This window comes from Labrus bergylta, chromosome 12, assembly GCF_963930695.1.
Source record: "Labrus bergylta chromosome 12, fLabBer1.1, whole genome shotgun sequence".
Taxonomy (NCBI): Eukaryota; Metazoa; Chordata; class Actinopteri; order Labriformes; family Labridae; genus Labrus; species Labrus bergylta.
The window spans coordinates 18,148,078-18,167,370 of NC_089206.1; the positions used below are offsets into that span (position 1 = coordinate 18,148,078).

The window sequence follows — 19,293 nt, forward strand, 5'->3', positions numbered from 1 at the left end:
TTAGCGTAGCATAGATGATTCCCTTAAAGTAGCAGCCCCTCAGACCGCAGCCTCTCTTCTTCTCTCTGTTTTGAAACAGTGCACAGCATTAGTCCTTTATTCAGTCCTCAGCCGGCTGTACTGAAAGTCATGTGATCTCCTCTCGTGTCTTCAGGTGGCACGACGTGTTGGCAGGCTTTTCTACATGACTGGATTCCCGCTGGCTTTCCCGTTTCCACCTTCTGCTGCGCTGCGTCCCCAAGAACGGGATCGGGACCCCTTGACTACACCATCTGACAACCCTCTGCCCCTCTCTATGTCCCTGCCACATAGACCCAACTCCACCAGCAGCAGCTCTTCTCCTTACAGCGGGCCCACCCCAGGATGCTCCTCCCCAAGACAGGAAAACGGTAACGGCCCCACAGTGGTGGGAAGATACGAGGCTAAAACTCCTTCGTAGGGCTGGAAGGAGCGAGGAGGACAGACATTCCTCAAACCTACCAGAGAGTCTAAGAGACTGACTTGAAGGTCCCGTTTCCAGACTGTGGGACCTTTACTATGAACCAATGGGACAAGGGTATTGGACTGGAGAAAGGACAACTTATATAGAGATATAGACAGTATCAGATGAACCAATCAGTGTCTGAGTTTAACTGCAGTTGCTCTAGTCGTGCAGAATCCAAACAAACTGGGTTGGAAAGGAGACTAAGGAAGAGGAAAGGGAGACAGCTGGTCACAGACAGCCTGCCAAAAAAAAAGGAGCAAAGCCCTGCCACAAATGTGACATTCTTGTGAGGCAGACACTAGCGGAAACTCTTCCTTCCTGGGCTGGTGGAAGCTCTGCTTACTCACTTTCTTTCTCTTGTCTCTCGGACTGCTCTCACCACAAGCCCTATAGAACCCAGGAATTAAAAAGAAACGCTTCTCCCCCCTTTTCCTTCCTCTCTTCTCTTGCTAACCAAGGCCAAACAGCATGGTGAAGCTGTCTTTTTAGAGGCTGGAGTTGAAGCATATGCTGAGCATCAGATCTTACCAGCTCACTCTTATCACTGCAACTATGCATTCCACTATCCTAATACCAAAGATGACCGGATGTGTGGAATTGAACCCGGGTTTCACAATGTGTCTGCTACTTTTTGCATTAAGATCTCAGATAAAGACTAGTCCAGCAGGGAAATGCTAGGCTAGTGCCTCACTTGATGGGGACTGTTTGAGGTGACGCATCATTTACTGACTTTAAAGTGATAGCGAAACAAAATAGCCTTAACGGCCACTATGGTGTGTACGGCTTTTGTCATTGTACGCTTGTTAACTACTGTGGGAGGTAGGAAAACCATGCAAAATTGTACAGAATCATGCTCAAGATGAAAATATTCTGAAGGTTACATACGTGGTACTTTTACTATTTGATTATTGTAGTTGCACGAATAAGGTTTTCTTTACTGAAAAATGTGACTTGCTGAACTTTGATGGTACTTTTTGTTAATACTCTTTGGTTCTGCCATTTTTTTAAGTGTAATATTAAAACGCTCCAATCTTGAATGCTACTTAAGCATATAAATATGAGGAAAAAATATTTATAGGACTTTTGATGTAGAAGAAAAAGCAGATTATGATATGTATTATAATTACCCTTAAAATGGATTCCAAAGATGCTTTTACTTCTGTTTTTTTTTCTTTTGGTTGCAGGAAAAGAAAGACACAAAGCTCTTAATGCAAATGTTTTAAATTAGTTTTGTTTTTAAACTACGCAAGCAATTAATTAAAAAAAATGGTCTCTAGATTTCCCTTCAAAGGTTTTGTCTTCATCCTATTTTTCTATTCACCAAACAGGTGAAATAAATCCTGATGAAATTCCTCTGTCTTCTCTTTTATTTGCATGTCTGTGTAAAAACACATTTTAGCCTTTCCCTCAACGGTTTGTGGTGTTTCTGTAAAAACGTGCAGAAGGGAGTACGTGGTCTCCTGATGTGTGTGTGTGTGTGGAGGGCAGTTGACCCATGGGGGGCACAGTGCAGGTCAACACCAGCTGTCAGAGCGTGAGGTTCAGCCGCAGGCCAAGGCCTCCCTTGCCGGTGGGGAAAAAACCTGACCCTCCTCATCCATCCACCCACCCACACACACACACAACCAAAAAAAAAAAACCCACTCACTCTTACCGTCCTCCTTCACAGAGTTTACACTGACGCTGCACACACTCTACATGTCCCCTCGCCTCAGCACTAGAAGGCTCTGCTTTCAGTCCAGACGACTACTTGTGACTCAAAATGATTCTCAAATCAAATCTCCATTGTGACATTTGAATCCATGTCAAACAACTCCTTTATCCTGTATTGTGCACCAGTGAAAGCATGCAATAAACAGTCATCCAACAAAAGGCCAGTATCACCTGTAGTGCGGTGATGAATGCTGAGGGAAGGTGCAGTGAGTCGAGAAAGAAAAAGGGGATATTTTGCAGCAGGAAAGCGGAGTTTGAGCGTGTGTGTACACACACGTACACACACACACGCACACACACAAGACAGTGGTCTGGACAGGGGGTGGGTGAGGAGTTGGCACAAAAACAGACCAGCCTGTGTTGCTACTCTACCACCTGGGCAGAGAGTCTTGGCACAGCATCAGACACCTCCCTGCCAGCCTGGCACCGCACTGCTGCCTCAGGGCACAACACCCGCCTCTCTGCACCCCTCCCCTTGGCCGGCCTAGCCGAGACTCATAGCTCTCTCCAAATAGCCCGTCCTCACAACGCCTCAGGGTGCCTACAGGTGTGCACATGTACAGAAGACACAAATGACTTGTTTCAGGTGCATCAACATGCACGTACATGCTTAAAATAATTAAAAGTAAAAATAAAAATAAAAAAGCCAAAAAAATCAAGGAAACAGTCTGGGCTCTTAACTCGTTTTTTATATAGAATTTCAATGCCTTAAAAAATTAACATTTTTACTATACAGATAACGTAATACAAAATTCAAAAGCAAAGAAAATAAGAAAAAGGTCATTATTATTTGGAAGTACAGACAGTTGAAATAGTGGAGAGCTTTAGATGTGTCTCAGGTAACACCGACTGTTTGCAACTCTGAAACCTCAGTCGTCATCAGAGAGCTCCAGGTCCTCCACCTGATCCTCGCCTCCCTCTGCTAGCTTTATCAGAGCAGAGGAGGACAGTGGCTGAGGAGCTCTGGAAGCCTTCTCATCCCCTTCCTCCGCATCATCATCATCTGAAACACAGAGGACGAACGTTAACACTCATCCAGATAATGAAACACTGCTGGTATCAAGAGGTAAACTGTTTTGTAAACAGTCCTGCTTGGGCCTATGTAGACTTCAGGACTGATTTATGAGGTGATATTAAATGTTTGGGCAGTTAAACATTGAGTTATATTTAAACATTCTTTAACTTATTTCAAAGAATAGCAGATGATTTTGGTTCTGATTACGTGTACATAAACTATCTTTATAAGGAATTAAACAGGAATATAGGGCAAGAAAGCTTCTCTATGAAACTATTATTTTAACATTGAGAAAAATTGACTCACATAACTATATAAAGTTTTGTTTTTTTATAGAAAAAAGAATTTCTGAAAGCTCGTGAGAAAAACAATTATGCTTGAAAATATTACTAAAAACTGTTACCATCCAAATCACTTTTTGTAGCTCAACTTATCTGATTCTGGGACATCTAAAAAGATATCATGAGCTTCACTCTTTTACCTGCAACCTTCTAAAGAATGGGTCGGTAGAAACATTAATTACTGTTTCGTCTATATACAAAATTCAAGTAAGCAGCAGGTCGCATCTTTCCATTTTTTAATTATAAAGGATACAAAAAAGCCCTTTTTTCTGACTAAATTATTGTACCAACCTGAGTCTCCGCCCTCCATCCCTTCATCATCACTCATGTCCAACATATCTTCAAGATCATCATCATCATCATCATCATACTTGTGGCCGCCCTTTTTACCTGAAGGGAAACAATGAAAAACATTACACAGAGTTCAATTTGTCTAGCAGTACTTTTTTTCAGACAATTCTTAAGTTTGTGTTGGTGCATTGCTGCCGTCTGAGGACTTTGGAGACACCTATATGTGGGCCAGGCATCAGAGGCAGCTGGAAGTGTCTATTTCCTCCAGAGATGGAACCGAGAGTCGATTACAGACGCTGCCGCTGCTGCTGCACAAACACCCATGACAGTTTACTACCGGCAATTTCAGACATCTTATGCTCACAGCCTAAATATAGCAAATGGAGATAACAGGCAGGTTCCTCAGCTACCGTGATGATGGGAAAGTCTGTTTGTGTGTGAGTGAGTGTGTGCGTGTGTACTGGAGAGAAGCAGGGAATTTGTCTCAATTTGTGTTGTGCTAAACTTGTGCGTTTGTGTGTTGTTTCGCCAAAGGGACAACTGGGGTCCACAGACTTTGAAGTTGAGGTATGACGAGAGTCTGGGGGCGCGGTGAAGGGAAGTACAGAAAAAAAGACTGCTTCCTCTGTCTGCTGAAGTGCCAACACACTCACAAACACATGTACAATAAGGGCAGACGCGCACACACACACAATTAAAAAAAAATCAGGTATTTCCCTCCTATCTAAACTTCAGAAGACAAAAATACTCAAACTGTGCAGTAGTACCTCAGAGGTTGACCCAAAATGACCTGGAAGACTTGTTACCCACACTAACACAAACATGCACACGAAGGCGCACACACACACACACACACACACATCAATCTAAATCATCAGCCCCCTCCTCTCACACTCCTCCTCTTTCCGGGAGCGTGTGAGACCACAAAGAGCTTTGGTGAGCTGCCCAAAAGCTTTTGGCTCTTCAAGACTGGACGAGACGGCGGTGGGTGTATGCTCGCTTGTGTTCTATCATCAACATGTGTGTGTGTGTGTGTGTGTGTGTGTATGTGTGTGTGTGTGTCTTCGCATGTGCACGTGTTGAAAGGACATATGGGGGCAGCTGGATGAAGCCCACAGAGTTGGAAAGAGAGTGACAAAGCTAGAATGAAAAAGAGGGAAAAACAGAGTGAGAGAGAAGAGAGGAAGCGGCCACCTCTGGCTGTTCCACCAGGCTGGTTTGAATTAGGATCCCCCGCTGGGATCCAAGCCTGTACTTCCTGTCGGGGGGTTTCAGATCGTGTGTGCGCGTGAGGTGTGGGAGGGGTGTATAGAGAGTGAGAGGCGGAGGCCCGTAGCTCGCCGGCAGCTGCCCATCCGTTTGCAGGGACTCTCCCTACAATGAAGTCCAGATGCAGAGAATAAAAATCCCCCGGCCGCCTACTCCTTTCCTCTGTGACCTGGTGGAGGACTATTTAATGCTCAGAGCGAATCCGAGTGTAAAGCTGTAAAAGGGAGGGTGCGGCTGTGACCCTTGGATGACCCTGCGAGGACACTGGGGTTAAAGAGAGATCAAACTGACGGTTCCTTCAAACGGTCTCATACACTGAGATTTTTCAGGTTCTATTTGTCACCTCTGTGGATGTTCAAAAACTTCGATCACACTGGTAACTTCATGTTGCTAAATCTAAAGGAAATAGCACTTAACTGTCATCGTCTACTTCACTGCTTCTGCACTGTAGAGCAAAAAGCAACAAAACACAGCCCCCTAGAGGCCAAGATGTCTTAGCTCACTGCAGCCCAAGTAATATTCTTTTTAATGTGAGTGTTTGTGATGTCAGCTTGCCTCCGATTTTGAGTCCTCCATCATCTTCATCAGAGTCGCTGTCAGACTGAAACAAATCCTTGAACTCCCTTTTGTCCTCAGCCTTCTTCTCCTGAATCTTCCTCCGTTTGATCTCAGGGAGGTCCAGATCCTCCATCTATGCGAAACACAAAAACAGCTGTCTAAATACACAAATACATACACTTTCATTGCATCATTTCTGAGGATAGGAAATATATTTCTGGTCAAATTTGTAGCATGGCTGTTTATTATTTATATGAAACGGCATTTCTTGTGGTTAACAGTGACAGCCAAAAAGGAATAACCAAAAGTGATTCATGAGGACTGAGCAGGATGAGGCAAATGTGTGTGGTTCTTGCTGTTGGATAGTTACCCTTTCTTTGCCGGAGATCTCCAGCTGGATCTCCTTCTCTCTCAGCTTCTTCCACTGGCTGTAGTACCTGCTGAGGGGAGTTCCCTCCTCCTGCATCTTCTTCTCCCAGGCCGCCTGAAGAGGACAAGATGATTAAAGCTTTTTGTGTTGAAAAATACAGCTACAGGTATATTTTGGTTTATCTTGCTGAACAGGAAGCTGATCTTTGCATGAGCATTTTGAAAAAAAAAAAGAGAAATGGATTAAAAGAGAATAAGGTAAGAGTGGGAGGATGCAGAAAACAGATCGACGATGACAGAAAAGAGGAGACCAGCAGATCTTCTTAGGGCCCTAAAGGTCTTTGTGGATGATATTGATTAGGCCAAATCACATTACCTGACCAACAAATCCAATAGAGTGAACAGATCGCGGTCATCTCCATCGGTTTGCTTAACACATTTACAACAATTTGCTCCGCCGCAAATAAGATTGGTGGCATTCATGTAAAAAAACGTATAAGAAAATATAACAGAAAAGCAACTTCTTCATCCAACCTGGACTCGGAAAGGTACAATGAGTGATTTCCTCATGGAGCCAACAGACAAAGACAAGGAACAACAGAGTGTGACCTGGACCGAGGCAGGGTATCATTAATTAGGCTAGCTCTCAGTTTTTGACATGTTAGCAGGGGTGGGGGGCCGGAGGGGGGCTGTGGCCTTTTCCACAGCAGCGGCAGCAGCAGCAGGGCTGTCCTGTCTCCTCGGCCTGCAGTGACACCGCCACCAGGGAGTGGATACTAGAGCGACAGCTTCTACTGAGAACAGGGCAGCAGCAACAGGAGCTGGCGCTGCCGTCTGTCTGCGTGGTTAATGATCTATTGTGAATTTCCTTAACTCTTGTTCTTGGTTAAAAAAAAAAAAAAAAAAAGTTCCCTTAGGGACAAAAATGTACACATCTCAATTAACTGCCATAAAATAATTAGTTATTAATATTACTGAACAAAATCTTTTGACAAGCTTCAGTAATGTTTGTAAAACAGTAAATATTTATTCTTTTTTAGAAATGTAACCCTTTAAATGCCAAACTGGGGACTTCATGCAAAAGATAGTTTGATGGAGAAAACACAAAAAATGTTTTTTTTTTTTTTTTTTTTTGGGGGGGGGGGGGGGGGGGGGGGGGGGTACCTGATATTCCTATCCTCACAGCGGTCCGTGAACGTCACACTGGCCGTTAAAGGGAAGATAAAATGCAGTAGTAGTAGTTTGCTATATTTTGACGTGTAAAAAACCGAGACCATACTAGCTAGCAAACTTAGCTTAGCCTTTGCTTAGAAAATACTTTTACACAAAAATGTGTTCTAATGGAAGTCAACAGAACTATTTTGACATTATACTGTGGTGTGTCACTTTTTTAAAATACTATTGACATATAACATATGAGGTTCAAAAAATGCACATCTCTGCCAAATGAAATACCACAGGGATTCAAATGTGATCTTAAAATTAAACATGGCAATGGACAAAAATGTCCCAAGTGAGGCCTGAGGGCTTAGAGCATTCAGGGCATGCCAAGCACCCTTTTGCTAAACACAGCATTTTCTGGGCTCAAACTAGTTTTGTCAGGTCTTGATTTGTATTGTGTTTTGGGCCAAACATGAATTGAAAGCACTCAAGACATAGTCTGTTTACATAAAAAGCTTGTAAAATAGTTTCACAGAAATAGCAGAAAACTGACGACAACAATGCACTTCACTCCTTCACAAAAAACTTGTCAGTGGACTTCACCGTTAGGAAGCGGTGCATGTTCAGATGTTTGGGGGGGGAGAGGCTTTGATATTCCTCCAGTGGAATACGTTTTAAATCTAGATCCTTCTTGGAGAGGTTTTTTGTGTTTCTCTTACAAGCTTTAACGACTTCAGACCAAGTCCCAGCTGCTTGATACCAATAATCACAACCCATCGCATTATGTCTGAGCTTTGTAAAAGCAAGAGGGAAACATGGAAAGAATCCCAAACTGAAGAGCTTTTAAATCTGTGGATTGTCTTGTTTTTCTGTTATTGAGGATACATTGTTGTTGATAGACTTTCAGTTTTAGGTCTCACCTTTCAATTAATTAATTTAATCAATATTTTATTCTAAGGTGGACCGACACAGCAGCTTGCAGTAATCAATATTAAAATAATGTTTCTCAGTGTAAAAAACAACAGAAGTCTCTCTCATTGAAAAGAACTAACGGATTGTCGTACAGGAGAATGGTGTTTTATGAACTGAATGTTACGTGGCTCAACAAGAATGACCAAACATGGCTGGTTACAAATACCATTCAACATGCTACAGTAAAGATCACAGTAAATGTATCTTTGACTGACATTCCCTTCTTGATAACAATGCAGATGTTTAAGTAGTTTGACCTTTTATGACCCTTGAACGTCTAATAATAACGTTCACTTTTGATCATTTGAAGAAAATCATTGAGGGATTATTAGGAACAAGCCAATGAGTTTCCTTAAGTTTTTTTCATCATTATTAACTCTAACAACTTCTATATTTTATACCTTATGAGTTATTTTATTACATTTGAAATGTTTTTCTTGGTACCTTAAACTTTCCTTTAAGGTTTCGTTTTGATGCAAAAGCACCAGACTTCATTAACTCACTTTTAAATCTTTCAGAACCTTCTTTAAAAAAGGCTCAAAACAAGTTGTATTAGGAAACATGGCACAGATAAAAAAAATTTTTTTTAAAAAGTACAATGATGACCCTGACACAGCAGTCTGAGAAATAAGGACAAGACAGTCATCCTGTGACATCACTCCCACTGTCTTTCACACACACGCACACACTCACCACAGCAGAGGCATCGGCCACTCCGAAAGCAGCCTTCTGTCTGCGACCTGTGATGAAGCTGCTGTTCTCCTGCACCTTCTCCAGCAGCTGGCGCACTGGCTTGCAGTAATTGGCCACTTTGCATTCCTTCAGGAACCCTTTCAGCTGCAGGGACATGAGAGGGAGTGTGAGAAGGAACGAACCGGTGTGAAGGATCATCAAGTCCACCCATACGGTGTTATTTCAGGCAGAGCAGAGGAGGCTTTGGGGTTGTTTCCCCTAAAGGGAAGCAGATTCAGCCAGGCAAATCCAGAATCGTGTTATCTGACAATTTGTGAGTGATGTTCAGTGTCACTGCGTTCTTGTTAGCTTCGGATCAATAAGAGCGTTGTTATGTACAATTTTTTTTTTTTTTAGATTTGAGGATATAAAATCATTTTATGACCAAGATCCTGCCAGCATCAGTTTTAAGGTTACCTGGAGGACTGTGGGCAGGGCAAGCTCTGGGAAACCGATGGAACTGGCCTGAGTGTGAAAGTATTCCAGGATCAGGTCATACAGCTGGTCAATCAGCCCGTCCTACAAAAGAAGAACAATTAGATTCATTAAAAGAAATATTCACACAGATGTGTAAAACTTCAATTACCTTTTCCAAGCAACTAAAATCAGTAGACATAACGGCTAAACTGAGATTTAAATCTTCATTAGCATTTAGTTTCACCAAAGAATTACTGACTGCTTAGCCAAGCATAGCCTGTTGCAGACCTCTGATTTTCTAACCTCATAAAGTAACTGTTCAAAAAGTCAGAAAACATTTGGTGTTGTGTCCTCTGAGCGTTGATTCTGTCAGTTAAGAGAAGCAATAAGAACCTGGTAGGAATGATTAAGGATGATTAATGCTAGCTACTTTAAGATTGTTAGTTTTGCTGAGTTTGAAAACTGAATAAGTTAGGGTTAATAAAAAAAGATATTCAGTCTTATTAACTGGTAATTTCCATGATGGTCAATGGGAAAAAGCCAGATTAAAAAAAAAAAGAAATATTTTCCAGTTCAGCACAAAAACAAAAAGAACAAAAACATTTGGCTGAACTGGCATCATGAAGCCCCTGAAGGACTTCACCTTTTAAAGCGGTGCCTATCAACTAAGAACGGACCATGAAGCACATTCTGCACTCTACTACGGATTCAATCAAATATAATTTAGAGAATTCACTTGGCTAGATTAAGGGGTAGATAATCTGCAAAATAAAACACTATGCTGCCTTTCTTTGTAAATAAACTCAACAAAAATTTAAATGCAAGACTGAAATCAAAGATCTTAGAATTGTTCTATGTACACAAAGGGCCTATTACTTTCACATTTCGTTCATAGGTTTGTTAAAATCTGTCAGTGAGCACTTCTCCTTTTTCGATATAATCCATCCACCTGACAGGCGAGGCATATGGGCCTCAGGATCTTGTCATTGTATCTCTACAACCATGAACTGCATCCAAGTAAAGACAACAGTGCGGACAACATGCATGCAGATGAGCTTCCCTGAGCCAGTTTCTGACAAGGAAAACCTGTGAAATAATCATCCTGTCTGATCAGCATCTTGATATGCCACAGGTCAGTCAGGTGGATGGATTATCTCAGCAAAGGAGAAGTGCTCAGTAAAACACGAATTTAAAAAAACTAATTTGTAAACAAAATTTGAGCGGAATAGGCCTTTGGTGAACACAGAAAAAGTCTTAGATCTGTTTATCTCTGTCCAGTCTGATCTGTGGACGTTCAGCCCTAACTGGTGTCAGTCTACAAGGCAGGGTTTGGTAGCTTCTGCCGAGGCGGCAGCAGTTAAAACAGCACTAGCGAGCGGCATGCGAGGGATAATCCCACAGGGCCGTGCTACAATCCTCTTTGCGGTAGTGCTGAGCGTGGCGACTGAGGACCAGTTTTAGAGTCCTGAGCCCTCGGTGTTGCCCTCAATCCCCTTATGTACACACGCAGGCCAACAAGGTGTTAGGGAGCAGCGTGAAAATAACATTAAGACTTCACTCATCTGATCAGCTGCTGCTTCTTTTCAGTGAGAGACATGAGAAAGAGGAACACAAACAACAGTACACAGAGGGCGGCTTAACACGGAGTCTTCTTCCTAAACTGTAGAGAAACTAATGTGACCTTCTATCTGCCCCGATTAGTGCTGGATCACAGTAACACTCACCTTGTAAGCCTTCTCCATCAGGTTGACCTTGCTAAGTTTCAGGATAACTGCAAAGTTGATCGGCTTCTTACTCATTCGCCCGGGCTTCTTGTTGAAGTCCACCTGTTGAAAGATCTACAAAGCAGTGGATATAAGATGACGATGTTGAACTGGGACCAACGTGCTCAGAAATGATCCATGTTATTTGTAAAATAATGCATTTTCACTATTTTGAGTGAACCCCATGACGCTCCTACTCCAACATTAGTAAACTTATATATGGAGAAGTTCGGTCATTTTATATCAACGAAGTGTTTCTGATGTATTTTGCATTATCTTTTCATTGTGAGTTAATATTTATGTTGTCCTGTCCTGCTTGTTTGTAGGTTCACTTTTTCTTTACATCTTTCAAAATTAAAATGGATTAAAACTATATTTGTATTCTTCCTTGGAGACCTCACCTTTTCAGAAGTTCATTGAGCATAAAAAAACCAACATTTGATCTATATGTTTAAAGAGTTCTACAGATATTCTCAATAGTTATGAAGATTATTCTGCACAGTTTGCTTTACATACTCGCAGTGTTAGTGAGATGACACATCTCTATCTTCATCTGTGAAGGTACATTCTAGCCAACGTGTGGGCTATTTGTCTACAAGCTTTAGCTTTCACATCTGCCCACAGCGTGCAAGTGAATTTCTGCCTTGTATTTGTGTATCAAGCTATTTCTGACTCCCCGTATCTTTGTGCATTTGTGTGCGTTTGTGTGTTCGTGTGTGTGGTCGTTAATGTGCTCAGTGTGCGAAGCAGAGCAACGCTCCTGGCCGGTGCTGTCTGTACAAACATAGGATGTGGTGGCGGTCTGCGGGGGAGCCAGGGGGAAGTGGGAAAGCATGGGCCAACCCTGGCGCGTGCACGTACACACACACACACACACTCTCCAACACATAGACACATGCACAGCTACTAAAGCAGGAAGCTCCAAATCGTACACCCCCCTCGGAGAAGCGAGAACACACACAGGCACAGACACACAGGAGGAAGGCGCTGCTTCTGCTGCTCTAATTAAAACAGTAGCAGCATACCTCAGCCCGCCTTTAACAGTGCTTTAACAAGGGGAACAGTAAAGGAGGAAAAAAAAAAAAAACACAGGAAATATTGTGCGTCACAAATAAACACGGTTTGCTTTTGGGGGTTAGGGGGATGACTGTGTGTGTGCAGGGAAAAAGAGGTGGGGAGTGGGCCCAAGGCAGAGAGGATGTGGTCTTCACAGCGTGTAAGGACCAGAGTGTAAACCACAACCATGCTTTTATCACTTCGGCCAAACTGCTGCATGCCTGCACGCACACACAAATCAACACAAAACTGCGTGCACTCCTAGTGGGCGGTGCCAGCTCCTGTCGCCAGTGCACCGTTCTCCTCCAACGGACCACAACAGCCCCCCCCCCCCCCCCCCCAGCATGCATAAACACAAGCACAAATTTGTGCACAAGACACACCGCACAATCACGTGTTCAACACCTGAGCCAGACAAAGTGTTGTCAGTTGGTGACCTGTGATTGGTCTGATAACAAAGGTTTCTCTCGTCTGTTTCACACAGTCCTACCCATAAATGTGTTTCCTCTTGAGCTCCTATAGTCAGGGCCGTTAAGACCAAAATGCTTTTCATTCACCACTGATGTTTCCACACAAAACGACTGATGGAACATTTCACCAAATCTACCTTTTCATCGTTTCTTTGTTGGCAAACAACAACCAATGACCTCTTGTTTATTCAGAATTATTCAGAATAATTTAAACCTTCTGTTTTACTTTTGTGTGCTGGTGATTTTTTTTAAGACTATTAGAAACATATAATCTGCACAAGCTGCATCACTCCTGTTCAGAACCACACTTATCCACTGTCTCTGGTTACTGAAGATGACAAGAAGTCCTACCTCCAGGAGGAAAGGCAGAACCGGGACAAATGTGTTGGTGCTGCTAGAAAGAAGGGTGAGGGCTCTGCAACAGTGCATCCTCAGAGGGTGATATCTTGATGTGGGCACTAGTCTGTTCAGAGAGAGAAAGAAAACATTGGTCAATGTCGCCCCCTGCAGTTGGAAAAATGGACATGGAAATGTTAGATTCAAATAAACCACATCATTTAAACGGTATTTAAAAAAGGGCTAATTAATGCTTGGACTACAAAAATGTCATACAGTATCAGTATAGAACATTAATTAAGTTCTCCACACATTCACTGATTCACCTCAGTATTGTACTAGTACAGACTTCAAGTTTGACAAGAAAATCTGCCTCAATTGTTGATGGCAGAATGTTACTTCTAGTAGGGGTGACCCGATCTACCGGTAATTGAATATCAAATAGACTGGTGTCATTATTGAGCCATGAGTTTTAAGGTTAATATTATTTTGTTGCAAACACTGAAAACTTTGTCAAATCAAAAAAACTCTTCAGTAATCAGTTATGATTAATTATCTAATGCAGCAGGCACTGAGATTTTGTTTAGTGGATTACATGAATTGATACAATCATAAATCCATTGTTGAAATTGACCAGAAAAGCAAAGTATTGCGTATTTATAATTCATTGTAAAATCGAAATAATTTTTTCTTCAAGCAAAAATGTGAAAAATGTGATCATTTCAGCCTATTATTTTTAATACATATAAAAATATATATAGATACGATCAAAAAATATTTTCTCAGATTGACCAAAAAGACTAAAAGAACTTTAAGAATTTAAATTGCATGTACATATACTCACTTGATGGTGCCAATTATGACCTGGCAGAGTGGATAGATGAGAGGTTGGAGTACATCGCTGGGATGGAGGGAGCTGAGGACGCGACACCACAGGTACAGACAGTGGATATACTGCCAGTTATACACTGACTGGTATGTTTCCTGCAGAGCACACACAAACACATGTTTTTTTTTAGGTTTGTATTTGATTAGAAAACTGGATATGAACCTCCATGAAGAGCTGAACTCTGTATGATCTACTCCGAAAATTCACAATTAAACCAAGAAGTGAACACACCATTAGGGACAGGAGTCCGAAATGAACAATATCTATAAACTCTGAGTGCAGCACATCAGCTTCATGATCGACCCTGTAGCAGCAGAGTTAATAATGTAGATGCTAGAGTCACCAGGATGAATGATATTTAAAATGAATAATCCTTCAATCAATAAGCCTGAATGGACAAACACGTCCAAGAAAAACAATTTAACCATGTCTTTTTATGTCCTATCGTTCTCTCTCTCTATAAAGCAAACCATCTTTCTGAGCACAAAGTAACAAACCAACCTTTTTCTTCATGGCCATGGCATTCCTGAGGTGGATGGCCAGCTGTCGGATGTAGATGAAGGCATGCTGGTAAGAGACTTGTGTGTCCAGGGAATACATCTCTGTTAAGGTGCGCTGCATGAAGTTGATCATGGGTAGCACATTGGGGGATGTGAACTTACAGTTTTGTACATAGGAAATGTACATTTGCTGGAAAAAAAAGGACAAAAAAACACTTCATTAAATAGAAAACAAACTTGTTTTAGGTGCTGGGTGTGGAATTATTACATTAAAAAGAAAAACAGAACTCTCTTTTTTTGACAATTTTAAGTTAATCATAGTCAATCTTTCATCCAAGTTTGTTGTATTTCTATTCACGCATCATTCTGCATTTAGCTCACCTTGAGAACAGGGTTGAGATACGTTTCCTGCTTGTGTCTGCAGATTTTGTTGAGGGCCAAGAAAGCAAGAACGCGACTCGTCTCCTCCCCTGTGCTCCACTGTTTCAACAGTTGCTAGGCAAAAACACATGAGACGGATGGTAAAGAAATAATAAGGGTAAAACATTTTTCGAAGAATCACTTAAGAATTATATGCAGGTCTGACAATATGACTGGTCTAGAGCAACGATTGAAAGGCTACGGTGCAGCTGACAAACATGGCAAACTCAGGCCAGTAAAAATGCTGCCTTGAAAATCAACAGCAAAAGTAACATATTTAATTTTCCTGTGATACTGGTGTTTTGTCAGTGATTCTTGTCAAATCATCATATTAATGACGCATCAACCTTTAGTAAGAGCCCTTTGCTGTGTGTCATTGTTGAAAGGCAGCCAACACAAAGAGCTTCACTCCTCACTACACTGCGATTGTACACATGGACATGAATTGTAACACTGGTTTCCTCTCATACATTAGTGTAGCAAAGTGTTCCTTTAAATCACCAGTTTCCAGCTAAAGCCAGTAAAATTAACAGTGGAAGATAGGAATATCATCGGAAGAGTGGTGGGAGAGTGACGAGAGTATGAAAACAGAAAGGAGAGCGTTTCAGTTGGCTGGAACAGGATGCAGCTAAAAATGTACGATGTTTTCAAAACCGCCTACTGCTATCAAACGTACTATGCAGTACGCACTGCATACTGCATTCAACAGTGGTATGACTGCCAGTCTGTGTTTATTTTGCAGAATGCCCGGCAGGTTCCAGGTCTTGGAATGTGGAAGTAAACAACAGCCCAGCTGATGGCAAACGCCGCTACAGTGTAGCATCCACTTTTGGTCTGAAGAAGCTGGCAAGTGATTCATTTTGGTTTCATGATTTTCAGAATAAAAAAAAAAAGATCATTGGTGATATCTTTGTGTGGGTTGGTCTGATTGTGATGATTTCCTCTGTTAAGGTGGCTGTTGCTATCTGTCATCTCAGTCTCTGGTGCTTTGAATGGCAGGAAACAGTACATGAGGGAGACTGGTCTGATGCATACTGTACATTTTTCCTGAATCAGTATTTTTGCATACTGCGGATATCGCATTTATTTGCATGCTGCATTTTGGCCGAATCAGTACATACTATTAGTATAGAAGGCGGCTTAGAAGACAGCCTTAGGTCCAGTGTCCACCTAGCGTTTTTTCTGGGCAGAAAAAGCGCTGGCTGTGCGCTCGGGAGCGTCTGCATGAAGCGCTTGTTAGCTGAGAAGAAAAGCGCCGCACGTCTGTCCTGTCTCTATGACAACAGTGCGTTAACAACTGCCGCTGTATGAACGACACAGCTCCGTTACTTTTTCCTGCATGTTTGATATTTTAGATTGTTTTTTTTACCCCAGCAGACACGGAGTGAAGAGGGTGTGGGTACAAGATATGATCCGTAGGAGGCTAAAATATGGATTATAAAATACATTTTCAAAAAGAACGCTGGTGACGTCAACAGCGTCTTTCTGAAAAGTTGAAATACTTTCAACTTGAGCGCTCGGAGCGGCCGCACAAAAACGGCAGAGCGCTTGTCTAAAAGTCGGTCAGCTGTAAACACAGGTGGACACGGCGCCTCAGTCTTTCGCCAAATCCCTCGATCAATGCAGACATATACAAACAAGGAAGTTAAGTATTGAAAAGATAAGGTAGTTTGACTGTTATTTTACAAATCAAAATAATGTTCCTGGGCCAGTGGCAAATTGAATTTAATGTCAACCCCTGAGATGAAATACCATCCTATGGTAACGTATGCCTTACCTTCATAAGGTGACGACACTGTTTGGGTAGACAAAGGTAATAAGGTACCAGCTGGTTTGCATGCCGCAGGACAGCACTGATGACTGTAGTCTCTGTCAGACACGATAACAGCTACAAATGGAGACAGAAACAAAGACATGTCAGAGACCAACACAGGTTGACAAAACAGAGAAGAGGAGTTTTGTTTCAAAGCATGTTCAGCATTGTTCTATGTCAAAGGATTAAAAAGAAAAAGGACACTTCTCCACACTTGATCTACTGTAGATCACCCCTGTCCACCTCATAAGAGAAGAGGCAGAAATAAATTCGAGGAAAGATCAGAGACAAACCCAAAGGAGACACACTAGAAGAAAACTGCATATCAAACCTGAACTACTCCACTGAGATACATCTTGATGTCGATCTGATTCTTCTGCCACTTCTGACTAGACGAAGGGAACACTAGCCTGTGAGCAAAACAGACAAAGAGTGACAGGTGTAAACCATCTTTCCACAGCTTCAATTCAACTATTAACAGGACGCTGGATCGGCATGTGACATTCATACTTCTTCTGGTCTTTTACTGCCTTGAGGCTGAGCATCCTCTGCAGGGCCCCATAAATATCTCTGATACAGAACAGGACCAAGGCGTTGAAAACTGCAGGATGTCAAGAAAAAAAGTTAGTTTTTCATATTCATGGAATATAAAATGTTGAAGTGTATTTTACCATTCAGTACAAGCTTCATTATTCAAAAAAATGTCATCAAAGCATTCACTGGATGTTATGTAAAAAAAAAAAGATGTGTAAATGAAGCTGAGGTGATGAAGCTGAAACAAATGGCCAATGTTGGTTTCATATAGTCACTACTGAGGTAAGTTTCTGTTTGTGACTAAAGTTTTAAGTGTATTAAAAAGTACCAAATGGACACCAGCAACAGTATTGTTATTATTATTATAATATTGCAACTCTTCATACTAAAAATTTAAGAACATGTTAAATGTGAAACCAAAAAAATATCTGAGTAGCATTTCTTTCAACCCTCCATACTTTTAAGGTATTAATTGAAATGTCTGTTGCATTGTTTTTATCAACGTCAAAGGTCACAGTATGTAAATGTTCACCACTTTCTTTCCCCCTAAAAAAATATAATTTTTCATGGTATACGAAAAGTTTCTGAGCAGCTGCTTGAATTTAAAAAGTACTCTACAGCAGCAGCTTATTTTGTATATATATAAAAAAACTTTTCTTGTTAAACATCTGTAAATATCTAAAAAGATATTGTTTTTAAAATAGTTACAAAAACTAAATTTGGGTTGTACACAATAAAGGCAACATTGTGTTGTGCAATGATGTCACAGGAAACTTGCAGAAAAAAAAAAAGAAAAGAAAAGGAGAAAAACACAAACATTAACAGTAAAGTTTCAGAACACAAAAAAGCACTTTGTATTAAACACTTCGTCTTACCTGAGCTGTCGGCCACTTTGTATCGACACTGACCGCCTCCTTCACCCTTGGTTGTGGCCACAGCGGCCTTAAAAGCCTGGGTGACTTCTCTGAAGAGACGAGGTGAAGGTTCCTTCTTCATAGCTGCTTTCCACTCTTGAATCATTTTGTCGGTTACTTTTATTGTCTCCACAGCCTTCTTGGATTTTTTCAAAGCTTCTTGACCATTATCATTGTCATCGTCGTCTTCGTCACCAGAGCCTGCCTCCTACAAGCAAAACACGCTGGAGTGAAAAATATTGTTTTTACAAGAGGACTCGTCAACTAAGACATCAGCAACTGACTCACCTCCAGTGCAGATGGCAGTGTGTGGTACTTCTCCTCATCGTCAGAGCTGTCTGTGTCATCAAAGTTCAGCAGTGTTTGGTCGTTCTCTTGCAGGAACTTATAGAACTCAGGATCTTTATTCTGTAACCTAGACAGCTGCTGCTTATGCATGGAGGCCTTGCCTTCCCTCTTTTCGTCACTGAAAACAAACAAAAGCAAGCACAAAAATCACTGCAGAGTTGCACGCCTGTCCTAGACAGGTTTTTACTTTGTTTATTAAAATCCATGTCAAAGAACTTACATGTTAGAGGTTGCAGATTTCTGATCTTTCGTCTTTTTAGTGAGTCCATTCTGTTTGGGAGTATCTTCTTCAGATTCACCAGCAGAGTCAAACCCTGACAGCAGGAACTCATCCACACTTAGGTCTTCCAATTTCCTAAGAACAAATAAGAACAAAACATGAAATAAGTTAACCAACATGTGCTAGGGAGCTATTTTAAAGGCATGACTTTCTGTTACCACCGTCATTTTAAACGTATTCTAGTTTGACTGACAGCTTTTGACAGGTTTGTTCGTCAATTGCAAAAATCTCCTATAACATGCGGTCCACGTTTATAAGAGGTAAAGACTAACATGAAGCCATCACTGTATTTAGGCAGTGAGCTAACCTGGTAGCATGGTGGCTAAGACACTACCGCATATGGTGTTAACTTTGGTTTTAAACGACTTTGTCAATCCCATAAATGTGCCGACTGGAATGACAACACATGGACACACACACCACAATTAAACTTCACGCTGAAACTCGGGAATATGGAGCAAAAGTAAAGAAAAGCGTTCACCGACCTCTTCTGTTTGCCTGCCATGCTGGATCCAAAACGTGATAGAGTTCAGCCACATTACCCACAATCCCACGGTGCAAAACGAAAGAGGTTGGTTTTACGGTTCATGGGTCCTACAGATCATACACCACAGGCTAATTGTGTTTACACACATTTTAAAGTGAGCA

General features: G+C 41.6%; 2 protein-coding genes across 5 annotated transcripts in view; one reads left to right on the plus strand and one right to left on the minus strand.

The window, feature by feature from the left end:
* The window catches only part of samd11 (sterile alpha motif domain containing 11), an 83,850-nt gene extending 82,014 nt beyond the window's left edge, over window positions 1–1,836 (plus strand). For all 4 annotated transcript variants that reach the window (XM_029277050.2, XM_020632328.3, XM_020632330.3 and 1 more), the window contains one exon: window positions 155–1,836. In XM_029277050.2, the coding sequence (XP_029132883.1) occupies window positions 155–439 (285 nt within the window). In that variant the 3' untranslated portion in view covers window positions 440–1,836. The remainder of the gene's footprint in view (window positions 1–154) is intronic.
* Window positions 1,837–2,866: 1,030 nt separating this feature from the next.
* Window positions 2,867–19,287, minus strand: noc2l (NOC2-like nucleolar associated transcriptional repressor). Its single transcript, XM_020632228.3, has 18 exons — window positions 19,131–19,287; window positions 18,586–18,720; window positions 18,306–18,483; window positions 17,979–18,225; window positions 17,080–17,170; window positions 16,901–16,979; window positions 16,534–16,644; window positions 14,718–14,831; window positions 14,338–14,526; window positions 13,792–13,931; window positions 12,963–13,074; window positions 11,047–11,160; window positions 9,323–9,424; window positions 8,867–9,010; window positions 6,042–6,155; window positions 5,669–5,804; window positions 3,845–3,943; window positions 2,867–3,200 (listed from the first exon to the last, which is right to left on the minus strand). The coding sequence occupies exons 1-18, from the start codon at window positions 19,148–19,150 to the stop codon at window positions 3,067–3,069; spliced, it is 2,259 nt and encodes a 752-aa protein (XP_020487884.2). The 5' UTR covers window positions 19,151–19,287; the 3' UTR covers window positions 2,867–3,066.
* Window positions 19,288–19,293: the final 6 nt, after the last annotated feature.

What these genes read in the sequence shown, in the direction of transcription:
- noc2l (XM_020632228.3), bottom strand. Translation starts at nt 19,150, where the DNA reads ATGGCAGGCAAACAGAAGAG. An exon ending in ATGGCAGGCAAACAGAAGAG is followed by an intron (nt 18,721 to 19,130) that starts GTCGGTGAACGC and finishes ATTTGTTCTTAG; the next exon opens with GAAATTGGAAGACCTAAGTG. An exon ending in CCATGGCCATGAAGAAAAAG is followed by an intron (nt 13,932 to 14,337) that starts GTTGGTTTGTTA and finishes TGTGCTCTGCAG; the next exon opens with GAAACATACCAGTCAGTGTA.